At 37.1% G+C, this 12,379-nt stretch overlaps 1 protein-coding gene across 18 annotated transcripts in view; it reads right to left on the reverse strand.

Annotated features, from left to right (window-relative positions):
* Window positions 1-1,197: 1,197 nt before the first annotated feature.
* Window positions 1,198-12,379, reverse strand: part of LOC5573606 (bromodomain-containing protein 3) — an 87,239-nt gene continuing 76,057 nt past the window's right edge. For 16 of the 18 annotated variants that reach the window (XM_021850521.1, XM_021850523.1, XM_021850520.1 and 13 more), the window contains 2 exons: window positions 2,524-2,692; window positions 1,198-2,464 (listed from right to left, as the gene is read on the reverse strand). In XM_021850521.1, coding sequence (XP_021706213.1) covers window positions 2,399-2,464; window positions 2,524-2,692 — 235 coding nt within the window. In that variant the 3' untranslated portion in view covers window positions 1,198-2,398. The remainder of the gene's footprint in view (window positions 2,465-2,523; window positions 2,693-12,379) is intronic. The other 2 variants (XM_021850527.1, XM_021850528.1) reach the window with 1 other exon arrangement.

Below are 12,379 nucleotides of genomic sequence, written 5' to 3' on the forward strand. Positions count from 1 at the left end.
AGTTCATCTTCTGTTATCCTGTTTAGTCATGATATTTATCTAGAGATTTACCCTTCTTTTAAACATAAGGTATTCTTTCGAGGGTTATTGCTATAGCGATTCGACGCGTTTTTTTATTATATAGGAATTTGCCTTTCTTTTTAACATGATTTTTTTCTGTTGCGTAATTATAATATTTTTTTCACATAGAAAAAGGAGAATCTGAATCATTATACCAAATAACCCTTACTTTTCAGATGGTTTGATATTATGCCAAATGACCCTTTATTTTCACATTGTTCAAAATTATGCCAAATGACCGTTATGCCAAATGGCTGTTATGCCATGTGTCCTTTATGCCAAATGGCGTTATGCCAAATGACCTTATGCCAAATGGCTTTATGCCAAATGACCCAGACCCGTTGTTGAGTATCATTTGTTGTTACAGACTGAAACGAAAGTAGGCATACCAAGAACTTATGGTATTTGGGCCCTTGGAATAGAGGTAAATTACAAACCAAATTTTGAGAACAATGGATGCTTAATTCAGTAGGTTAACTAAAAACTTTCTTCGTTGCATCCGAAGTACCTACGCTCTATCCTATCTTAGAACTCAGTTGCGTTCGAGAAAAATAGACGCTAAAGAAAAATACGAAAATCATGTTCTCTACATTACAATTGAAAATAGGAAGTCGGATTCGATGAGACGAGTCGGCTTAGGTGAATGTCATATAAGAATAATCATTTATTACCTAATGCTCATTCGTTATTCCATCGCGGGTAACAACACGACAATAAACTTTCAAATTTCAAATTGGTGTTGATGGGCGCTTGACGTGTCAAAAGTCGATCCTATCTCGAATGAGATACGTAACGATCAAGGTCATATGATAGAAATGTTACACCAAATGATTTTTTGGGACATTTCATGCCTTCATTATAGCTCGTGAAAATTGGAAACGGTTCGCATGTCAGCATGCCCGAAAGGCACTTAAAAAATATTGTGACCAAGGAATTTTTCCATTTCTCCTGGGTGTGGAGTATTAAAATGATTGTATCTACTAAACTGAATATGAACACTGAAAGTGGTACCTTAAATTGTCAAAAAAGCTTTTTCAAAATAATGTGTGTTTAAAGAATTAGCTGTGAACAGGAGCCGACCATTTGGCATGACAAAATTTTGTCCCTTTTTCAAAAGGTACCTTTTCTTGATGGAACAAATTTGTGCCGCTTTGCCAAACGGCCATTATTTCATATGACCCAGACCCGCTGTGAAATGACACAATCTGACCCTTCATAGCTTATCAGCGAACGAGATGATGCAGAAGATTTGGTAGTTGTCATGTCATATCCATTCTAGACTCAAGTCTTTTTATTCTGATCAAACTCCAAATAATAGGCTAAAATACAATATAGAAAAGGAAATAAAAACCAAATTAAAGACAAAATGCTAGACATGAACAAATAAACAGATTTCTATTCAATTCAAACAAGAACAATGTTATACAACATTGAATGCACGCTAATTGTTCGCGTAAAGATTTCAAAACTTTCAACCTAGGCAAATACCACCACGTGACCCCGCCAGCATCACCATAGCCAAAACCACTATGCTTATAAAGAAATTAAACAAAAAGAAGTCCTGTTATATCAGTATATTTCTAAAATTGCCATCAATTCGCACTGTATATCGAACAAATGTAACGAAGCGACGTGAATTTTAAGGAAAACAAATGTACAGAAAAATATTCATTCAACTCAGTTTGCTTCGCTGGAAAACACATATACACATCTCAACTGCCGCCAAAAACGTAAACTACAGGGTCTACGTTTTGTTTTGAATATCATTTTTATTTGCTTTTTTGGCTATTTAGCGAATTGCTTACTACTAACATGTCAACATCGAACTAACAATGATTTGCAAAAAAGTCACGTCTGCATTCCCTACCGCTTCTCAGTTGAGTCTCAGAACTGCGTATTCATTATTATATCCATAATCGTTGTCATCTTACACGCTAAAGCCGCTCGCTCATCAGCACAGGGGCATGCTGAGGCTTTCTTCTAACTCTTGAAAGTTACACTTTACGTTCTTATGCTCGATTTTAAATATATATTTTTAATATTTTTACGTTATATCACAAATTATAATGTCGCTAACTTAATTGCATAATAATTACGATCTCAATGTCTCAATGATCTGCTGCATTTCCCGTTTGGTGATGGGAATTCTCACTAGTCTCATTCTTAACTAGCGTAAACACAATTGTTTTAAAAAAGAAAGCAACCACTTTTCAACTCCTCTAGTGTACAGTAGTTTTTTTTTTCTCGGTGGTATGCTCAGGGCGTTTTGGATTGGTGCCAAAACCTTCATGGAGAACCCGAATCAAAAGTAGTCTTAAACAGTGCCATGAGACTGTCCTTACAGAGACTCCTCGAAAGCAGCCATCAAATCGCTTTGCATGTTCATATCGATCTGTCCGGCCATCTGTCGATGAAAAGAATTATTACTATATCGTTCCAAAGTGATGCAATGACGAAACTTACCGCTTCTCGCCTACGTCGTTCCTGCTCCTGCTTTCTAAGTTCTGCACGTTTAGCAGCTGACCTATCCAGAGTATGTGGCGTGGTTGGAGTTGCCGGGGAGGGGCTTCCCTGTGGAGACGCTTTGATTTCCTCGACCACCCGAGTGGGTATTGGTTCTGCTGCTACTTTCCTAAAATTGTTAAATGGTAAAAAAAAATAAGTATAGCCAACAAAACATGGAATTAGTTTTATACGTTTGTATGTAAACGTATTCAATTAGTAGAACTAGCTCAAATATAAAGAGTTTGAAAGTCACCGTAATTATATAAACATGCCATAATGAAACAACACACTTTTTGTTGAGATCGAATTGCTCTGGAATTCTCAGTAACTTAAGTCTGTCGTCAGTGATGCTTAAAATAATGGAAAAGGTCTTGAGAGTTCATAAATTCAAAATTTATGAAAGCAATGCCTCTTTCCAAATACCAATTCGCTTACCAAAGTCGAAAATCTACGATCTCAGCACTACACATGCTAGTCAACAAGATCGGGAAACCTTTTCATGCAAAGGAAATCGTCATCGTGGCATTTCTTGACATTGAGGGTGCATTCGATAACGCTTCCTATTTGTCTATAGTGTCAGCAATGCATAGGAGAAAATTTGACCCATGCATTGCTACCTGGGTACATGCTATACTAGCAAATCGCCGAATTTCATCCGAGTTGAGCGGATCGTGCGCTACTGTCATGGCCACAAAGGGTTGTCCTCAAGGAGGGGTACTTTCAACTTTGCTATGGTCTCTTGTGATGGATGATCTTCTTAATAGCTTGGAAAAAAGAGGATTTGAGGTTGTTGGCTACGCTGATGATGTTGTCATCATTGTACGCGGCATTGTGCATCGCCATTACTGGTGCAGTTCGCAGCACCCCTTCATTCGCCCTAGATGCAATGCTTAATCTGCCCCGGCTAGATCAATTCATAAAGCTGGATGCTGAAAAAAGCGCCCTGAGGCTAAAACGATCAATAAACCTGCTGCCAGGTGATTTAAACGGTCACCTTAGCATACTAAACGAATTTTCTATAAATTAAATTGTAGAAAAATGCAGTGACTGGATGGAAATGGTTGTGAATTATGACATACCATATACGGTGTTCATTAGGCCGTCCCTTATATTTCGAAAATGCGAAATGTTATAAGTTCGTCATTGTAAAGTGCTCGTTTTGGTAAGAAAAAAATCAGGTAAAAATTTGAAGTCCGTACGTGGACGCTAAGTGGTCCCCCAACGGCCCTGAAGGTATTAGGTGTAGATGACCCCGTGCGCAAAATCGAGCTCGCTGCTCTAGTGCACACAGCACCAGTAACCGAAAAGCCACCAGTAACAAATTGTCCAGCGCGCGTTGATAATCAGCATAGAAGTTTGTTTTTTTTTTGGATGATTCAAATATTACGTAACGCAAAATTTGCCAATTTTAAACCACCCCCCCCCCCTTCCCTCACATAACAGCTTATGTATGAAATATTTAATTTTTTTGTATAAACCGTAACACTATGGAAGATCTCCTCCCTCCCCCTGTTACGTAACGTAATATTTGAACGAACCCTTTTTAGTTACGAATTTTATGTCAGCGTGCAGTGTTAGGAATATATTCATATTATAAAATATTATTTTACTTGAAATTCTATGCTGATTATTAATTTGTTACTTGTGGCTTTTCGTACTCATGTTGCGTACACTAGAGAAGCGAGCTCGATTTGGCGCACGGGAGTCATCTACACCTAATACCTTTAGGGTCGTTGGGGGACCACTTAGCGTCCACGTACGGACCTCAAATTTTTACCTGATTTTTTTCTTACCAAAAAGAGCACTTTACAATGACGAACTTATAACATTTCGCATTTTCGCAAAATAAGGGACAGCCTAGTGTTCATTCCTTCTCGCCAAGAGTGGCAAGAAGGTGGACCGAGTATTCCTCCAGGCTCAATCAAATTCTACACTGATGGATCGAGAATGAACAATCGTTCTGGATCTGGAGTGCACGGACCAAGAACTAAAATCTCTAGCCCTCTCGGAAAGTGGCCTACAGTTTTTCAGACTGAAGTGTATGCTATCATTGAATGTGTGCAGCTCAGCGTAAAGACACGCAGAGAATTAACAGCTATTCAAAACAATAATTGTTTTTGTTATTTTTAATAAAACTTTTCAATACGACAAAAAACTTCATTTCAAATTGAGGATTTGTTTGTTTCAGTTCGTTTTACTGTTGATTCTGATATATAAAGAGCTGATCTGCCATTTTGTTTTACGCTTTTGTGTAAAAGTGAAAATAACTGACGCGGAGAACTTGCAATGCAAAAGTACAATAAATCGACTAGTTCAATACTTTAGAAACATCGGAATCCATTATAGAAGCCTTCTTTGGTAAGTTATGACCATCATTTTCTAGTTTTGAATCAAATCATTTCATTTTTTTATTTTAGCAGAAATACTGGAACTAACTCAGCGAAAGTAGATTTAGCTGATGAGTCCACCTCGTCACTTGCGGTGCAAAACAGTTTCATTCAATAATTTGAGATGAGGAAAGTGGCGCAGGTACTTAAGGCCGTTTTTATATTTGCTTGTCGTTGTAAATGTTAACTAATGAAAACAAAAATAAATTAATTAATTTTTCAAGCTACAGCCGTATGCCTTCATGTAAAAATAACAAAATGGGTGGTGAGAGAAGGGGGTTGGCATCAACGAATATGTTTTATTATTTCAAATAAATATATTATAGAATCAAAAAAAAAAGACTTTGTTTCAAAAAAGAATTTTTTTATTTTAATGCAAAAATATTGTTGTTTCAAAAGAATAAATTATTAAATCAAAAATAAATTTTGTTGAACCGTATTGGACCCAGCTGTCAAAATCAAAAATAAAAATTGTTAAATTAAATTGATAGTAGTTATTAAAATAATGAAACGCAATTATAAGCCGGCAGATAATACAGAAATATTGTTGTAATGACTCAGAATATATTTGATATCAAAATTGTTTTCTCTGCGTGGAGGAATTACAGAAATGCCACAATCTGTATTTTCTCCGACAGCCAAGCAGCTCTTCATGCTCTGAAAGCTTACACTTTTAACTCAAAACTAGTGTGGGAATGTGTTCTTGCTTTAAAAACCCTAGCCATCCGCAATCGAGTAAAATTATATTGGATCCCGGGGCATACGGGTCTAGAGGATAATGAAATTGCCGATGAGCTAGCCAGGAATGGATCGGCCAATACATTCATTGGTCCTGAGCCATTCTTTGGCATATCAAACTGCTCACTAAATATTGAACTGAACAGCTGGTTGTCCAGTCAAATTCTATCCAATTGGAAAACAGTTTCCAATGCGAATCAGTCCAAAAGATTCGTCACAATTATTTCGAAACAAACACAAAAACTCATTGGTCTCAACAAACGGGACCTCAGCACCTACACCGGTCTAATAACTGGACAATGCCCCAGCAGATACCATTTACAAAAGATCGGAGCCATCCAAAACCCAAATTGCCGTTTCTATAGTGAAACGTGCGAAACCTCTCAACACCACTGCTCCTGCCGTGCACATAATATTATTATATATATACTAGTGGTCCCGGCAAACTTCGTCTTGCCATCAAGTAGGCTGTTGAAAAACGCTATACAAAATAACAGTTCCATTTACTCTCATTTTTCCCTATTTTTCCTGTGAATATCCTGGGATTTTTATACATACAAACACGTCGGAACCCTTGAGGAACAAAACGGAGAAATGATCATTCCAATACGTTGACCCGTTTGTAAGTTATTTCGTGACCTATAAACACCATTCAATTTTTATTTATATACTAGTGGTCCCAGCAAACTTCGTCATGCCATCAAGTAGGCTGTTGTAAATCGTCATGTCATCCCCCATACAAAATTACACATGAGTTTTCTCCCCTTTTCCGCAATATTCCGGTGACTTTTCTAAACTTTTTCTTTGCACGAACACGTCGCATCTCTTGTCGAGTGCAATAGTGAAAAACTTACGTCACTCCGTTGCAGACATGGCAAAAACACCGAGCCGTTCTGCACGGGTGGCGAGTATATCGATGAATACAGCTCCGCGTGCTTCGATTTCAACACTCTGGTGTAGTACTGCGGATGAACACACAAAGCAACAAGCAAAACACGGGTGTCGGTGCTTGCGTTCAACACCAACACCGGACCCGAGTGTTGACGAATATCGAATGCACGCTGGTTCGTTTCTTCAATCGGCAAAGCACTCCAATCAATTGATTGCTGTGCAGTTGTTGGTTCCCGTTTTAGTAAATCATTGGATGACGCATGGGCGGGTTTGATCCATCTCGCTCGTGCTGCGTATGACGAGCGAGGTTTTTTGAGTGTTTTACTTTTACGCGCGGTGGATTCGTGGATTTACTAGAAAGCGGTCGCGCTCAGTAGCACCACGTTTACGCTGTGTACAACAAGCGTGATTTGTTTGTGCTAAGTATATTCAGTACGCGATGCGACCGATCTAGACCATGTTTTCTTTTAAATGGGATGAAATAATATCGTTCAGTTTCAATACAAATTTCTTAAAAGAGTTATTGAAACATTTTATAATGTAACATTAACAAAGAAAAATCTGAGGAAATTTTGATTTATTTCGGAGATTATCATTATTGGAAATAAAAGTAGGAGATTGACTGCAAATTTGTTCAACTTGCAGCGTTTGAAAATATATTACTTTTTCAAGAGTCATTTAACTTCTTGCATTTTTCTTAAAAAGTTATCAAGTGAACAGTACAAGGTGTCGTATATAGAGCTGGGTTCTGACAGCAGTTCTACCATTCACGTAAATATTGGAAACCATAAGAATTTTTGAACCTTTAAACAAATGCTTGAAATCCTGCCAAATATTTGACACCGTGTAAATATATGCTTGAAGCACATTTAAAATCAAAATAGTCAGACCTTTTTTTATCCACGGGCCAAATCTTAGAAACATAATTGTGAACGCCGCGTCTAAATTTGTTTATTTCGATGCGCAAAAATTTTATCATTCACAAACAAATGTCAGTTAGTAAAGAATGTTTTATTGAAGAAATTAAGAAAAAAATGCAATGAACCCTACGATCATTTTGCCCACAATTCTGTGAAAATATGCTTCATGATTACGCCAGAGTCAAGCCCAAGATTTTCAAATTATATTCTTGAGCTCAATGAAAATGATGATGCAGAAGATTCATGACAATTCACGAGAAAAAAAATGAAAATAATTTATTCTCAACAAATTTTGTTCAAGCTTGACAGAAATTTAATGCCGTCAATACAATAAACGCGAAAAAAAAATGTTTGTGCTATCCGAACAAAATTAATCTTAACGAATAGGAAGGACCTTTTTGAATTCTTATTATGAATGAGATCGATTATTTGTAACAAGATCTATCGATTTACCAATTCTGGTAATGAGTAACTTATATTTATTTCATTTTTTTTTTGTTCATATGTTCATTCATATTTATACTCAAGGTAAATGTATCTTTAGGAGACGGTCCCATTTAATGTCGCACTGTAGGTCTGTTTCGCTATGAATCTTATAAAATATATTGTTGCTTTGAGGGTGAACAGATAACCATTTTAATTTAATTTAACCAACTAAGCGAACCATTTTTTGGTCAACGAAATGAAGGAAAAATTTGGATTTATTTTAAATCAGGCAAAAATTAAACTAAACTGGAAGAACGCAATGGACTCTCGTCAGTCCAAACGATTCATTGAACCAGATGCCTATCAAACACAGAGGTTGTTAAACCTCAATAAACACGATCTAAGTACTTATACTGGCTTATTAACAGGCCACTGCCCCAGCAAACGTTACCTTAAAATTATAGGTAAATTGCCAGAAGATATGTGTCGTTTCTGTAAATTAGAAAGCGAAAGCACTGAACATTTGTTGTGCAAGTGTGTTGCACTATACCACAAGCGTTGTAGATATTTAGATAAAGGCTTGCTAGAGCCTAATGAAATTCAGTTCTATCATCCAAAACAGATACTACATTTTATCCGAAACGTAGTACCTGATTGGGATGCACGCCAATAGCTGTGGAGATAGTTACTTCATATAGAAACATATTTCTACAGTACGGCAAAAACAAAGAGGATAACACCACAATAGATCAACTTAATGGTCGCAGTGGTATCATGTCCCCACAGAGGAAAAAAAAATATCAGTCGAAAGCTTTTATTCTATTTGTAATAGGAAAAACATAGAAGCTATGTGAAAAAAAAAAAGATTTTGATTTAAGTTTCTTCTGTGCAGTGAAGCTGAAGCTACACACTATACTCATTTTACCAGAAATCGGTGCATTTCACCGTAATCTCAACAGCTGAACAGTTCGGTGAAATAAAACACCGTAATTTCGTCGGAATTTTACGGATTCCGGTGAATATTTACCTAATACAGCATAAATTTACCGAACTCCGTTAATTTTTTTTACCGAACTGTTCAGCTGTTGAGATTTCACAGAAATCCTAAAATAATTGAAGTGTGCATTGTAAGAATAGAAATTTGATATATTGCTACTATTGGGACATGCAGGAGGAGATCCTCAATAACGGATAAAGTCGACAAATAGAGAAATCATAGTCCAAGCAAGATGGTGTGTTAGAAGAAATGAAACTTATTATATAGAATAATGTTTGCGTAGAATAACACATCCTTGAAATATGCATGCCTTTTTTTTAAGTAGAGATGTATGAAAATTGGTTAAACCTTGACGTATCGCCTTAAGTAGTAGCCTAATTATCAATTTTTTTGAATATGGCAAAATACTATGGATCACGCCAACATGATCAAACATTATTTGAAAGTATGAATGTATTTTGTACCATATTTAATCTAAATGTGGTCAAACTTCAATTTTGGTCAAGCAACTCTTGATATCTTTTTGTAATTTTTGCCCCTTTGAATACTTCTGTCGTTTTCCTCCCGTGTCTGTTGAATAAACTTCACTAACAAAGTAATTTAAGAAGTTCATTAATATGTTTGTAATGACTAAATTTAACATAGAAACAATTTATACAGTCGCCTCTCCACATCTCGATATCGAGATAGGGAGAGATCGAGACAAAGAACATCAATTTAATGAACACTAGATTGAAAATCAATCCGTTACTAGGAAAACAATAAACAAACAAACTTCGTTTCGAGTTTCCAAATTGTTCTGAATCATTTAAATCTGGTTTAGTATCCTTTGATAATGTTCATGTCGACATTTGTAGAGAAAGGTGAGAACGAAAAATCAGCAGGAACATATCGAGATATGGGGGCCTTCCTTAGCCGAGTGGTTAGAGTCCGCGGCTACAAAGCAAAGCCATGCTGAAGGTGTCTGGGTTCGATTCCCGGTCGGTCCAGGATCTTCTCGTAATGGAAATTTCCTTGACTTCCCTGGGCATAGAGTACCATCGTACTTGCCACACGATATAGGTACGAATGCAAAAATGGCAACTTAGGCAAAGAAAGCTCTCAGTTAATAACTGTGGAAGTGCTCATAAGAACACTAAGCTGAGTAGCCGGCTTTGTCCTAGTGGGGACGTTAATGCCAAGAAGAAGAAGATATCGAGATACAGAGACATCGAGATATGGAGAGGGAAATCATATGCAGAATGAAGGGACCGAAGCAATCATCGACATAGGGAAAGATATCGAGATGTAGAACATCGAGATGTGGAGAGTCGACTGTATTTCAATAGATAAGAATCGGCTCACAAATTAAACTAATCAGCATAATCTGTCCTGGTTGATTAACTTAACAGTCAATCTAAATCTGGTATTCATGTGAAATAACTGTTTCGATACAAAATAATTGTTTTACTCCTGTTGATCTACCTTGAATATAAGCGAATCAGACAATCAATTAGAAAATGTTGTTTAATTATAATTAAGACAAAATAAAATGAAATTACGCAATGTTTCTTGCAAACGAAACTATAATTGATGACCGTCTATCGTTAAAAGCTAAAATATGTTTCGGAATTGGATAAGATTCTTATAGAAATTGATCACTAAAAGTAAGACCATATGAAAAACCAATGCCCAGTGAGCCCAGTGATGCATTTTTAACTGAACGCGAGTCAAAAATGAAAGGAGCGAGTTCAAATTTTGCACGAGAACGCAGTAGGCATTGAACTCTCGAGCCAGAGCCTGTCGCTGCTCTCGAACGGCCCGTTCAGATCGCAATGCATTACATGGACCGATGCACGAATTCACTATCTGACGTTTGAGCGGTGCCGTGTTATTTACGTGACCATGGCAACGAATGAGTTCGGCACCGCTCAAACGTCAAATTAGTGAAGTCATGCATTCGTCCATAGTAACCGAAGCATGGATTTAGGATTATACCTGGGAAATATTTCCTGAATTGATGATAAGTTCAATTAAATTATAATGAATATAGCAGCGAACTGAACGCGTTCAAATGCATCACATCATGTCGAATTATCAATTTTTAATCCAAGCTGTGATAGAAACATGAATGAACCTTTGATCTGAATAATCTTTTAACTTTATTAAACCGTACATCAATTACACAGCGTAACAAAAATGACATGTTTGCGTGTCTCAAGAACCAAATTATATGTCTCTAGTAGATTTGGGGCTGCTGAATCTGATGCCGTTCTCAGAAATGTTCCAGCACGTCACAATTTTTAGCTACAGGTCGCCAAAGTTGTACAAAACACTGCTTTTATTGATGTTTAAATGAAATTTAAAGTACAATTTATCATACTTTTTTGTAATCTAATCCACCAAACATGCAAAATAGAACTTGAACTTTCATTTCAGACATAATTTGATTGAAATTGCGCGATTAAATTTTGATTAAACCGATTTTTTCAACATGCTTGCAGTCTCCATACAAAATTCTTCGTTTCTTCTATATGGCAAAATACAACAATTCTCTAAACCATCAAAAAATAACTTTTCCGTATCGACAATAATACAAACATTGATGATAAGTATTGTTATACACATAAAGTTTGAATTCAGTGGCAAATTAAGCCAATATATTACCTTACAAGCTGGGAAACTTGCATGCAAGTTGGCTGAAATAGTCATTTTTTGCATTTTCAACAGTCAATATCTCAAATACTGGACGTGCTATGATATTTCTGAAAACGGCAATGGATTCAGCAACCCTTAATTAAGTGAATAGCGGTATTTTGGTGCTGGAGACAAAAACGTGTTCCGCAGTGTTACCCAATGCGAAATAAAACCTACGCATAACAAAATGTATCATAATCATAGATGGAACAACGCGATTCATAAGATTCGATACCTACCAGCAGTAGTTTTTGTGTTATCCCTTTGCATTCTATAAACTCGTCACCTACCAGCACCGCTCAGCATCGACCAAAAATGCGCAACACCGAACGTAAAAACTGCACGAGTGTCTTCTAAAATCGGTAACACTCGGCTACGGTGCTATCCGAATAATAAAGCACGGTGGCAAAAATGAACACGAGCACCGACACCGGTGTCTCGATTGCTGCGTGTCGTGTTCGTTTATATGGACGAGAGCTCAGTGCTGTATTTTGTACGCCCGGTGGTGTGTTACAGAGAGGCTCGCCGTGCAGTGCAGTGTTTGGACATGTCTGCTCCGTTGACCCGTTCTCAAGTCATTTCGTGACATACAAACACCGCTCCATTTTTATTTATATAGATAGATAGATTATACAACGAAGATCCAAAATATTTGGCAAGCCCTTTTTGGAGCCAGCCGATATTTGGAACGCATCTCCCAGGGAAGCGGTCGGCTTTATCAGGCTGATCGTACCAGATTGGGGGATTCACAATGCTGTGGCGTTCTCGCCACTGATTGT

This window comes from Aedes aegypti, chromosome 3 (genome assembly GCF_002204515.2).
Source record: "Aedes aegypti strain LVP_AGWG chromosome 3, AaegL5.0 Primary Assembly, whole genome shotgun sequence".
In the NCBI taxonomy this organism is placed as follows: Eukaryota; Metazoa; Arthropoda; class Insecta; order Diptera; family Culicidae; genus Aedes; species Aedes aegypti.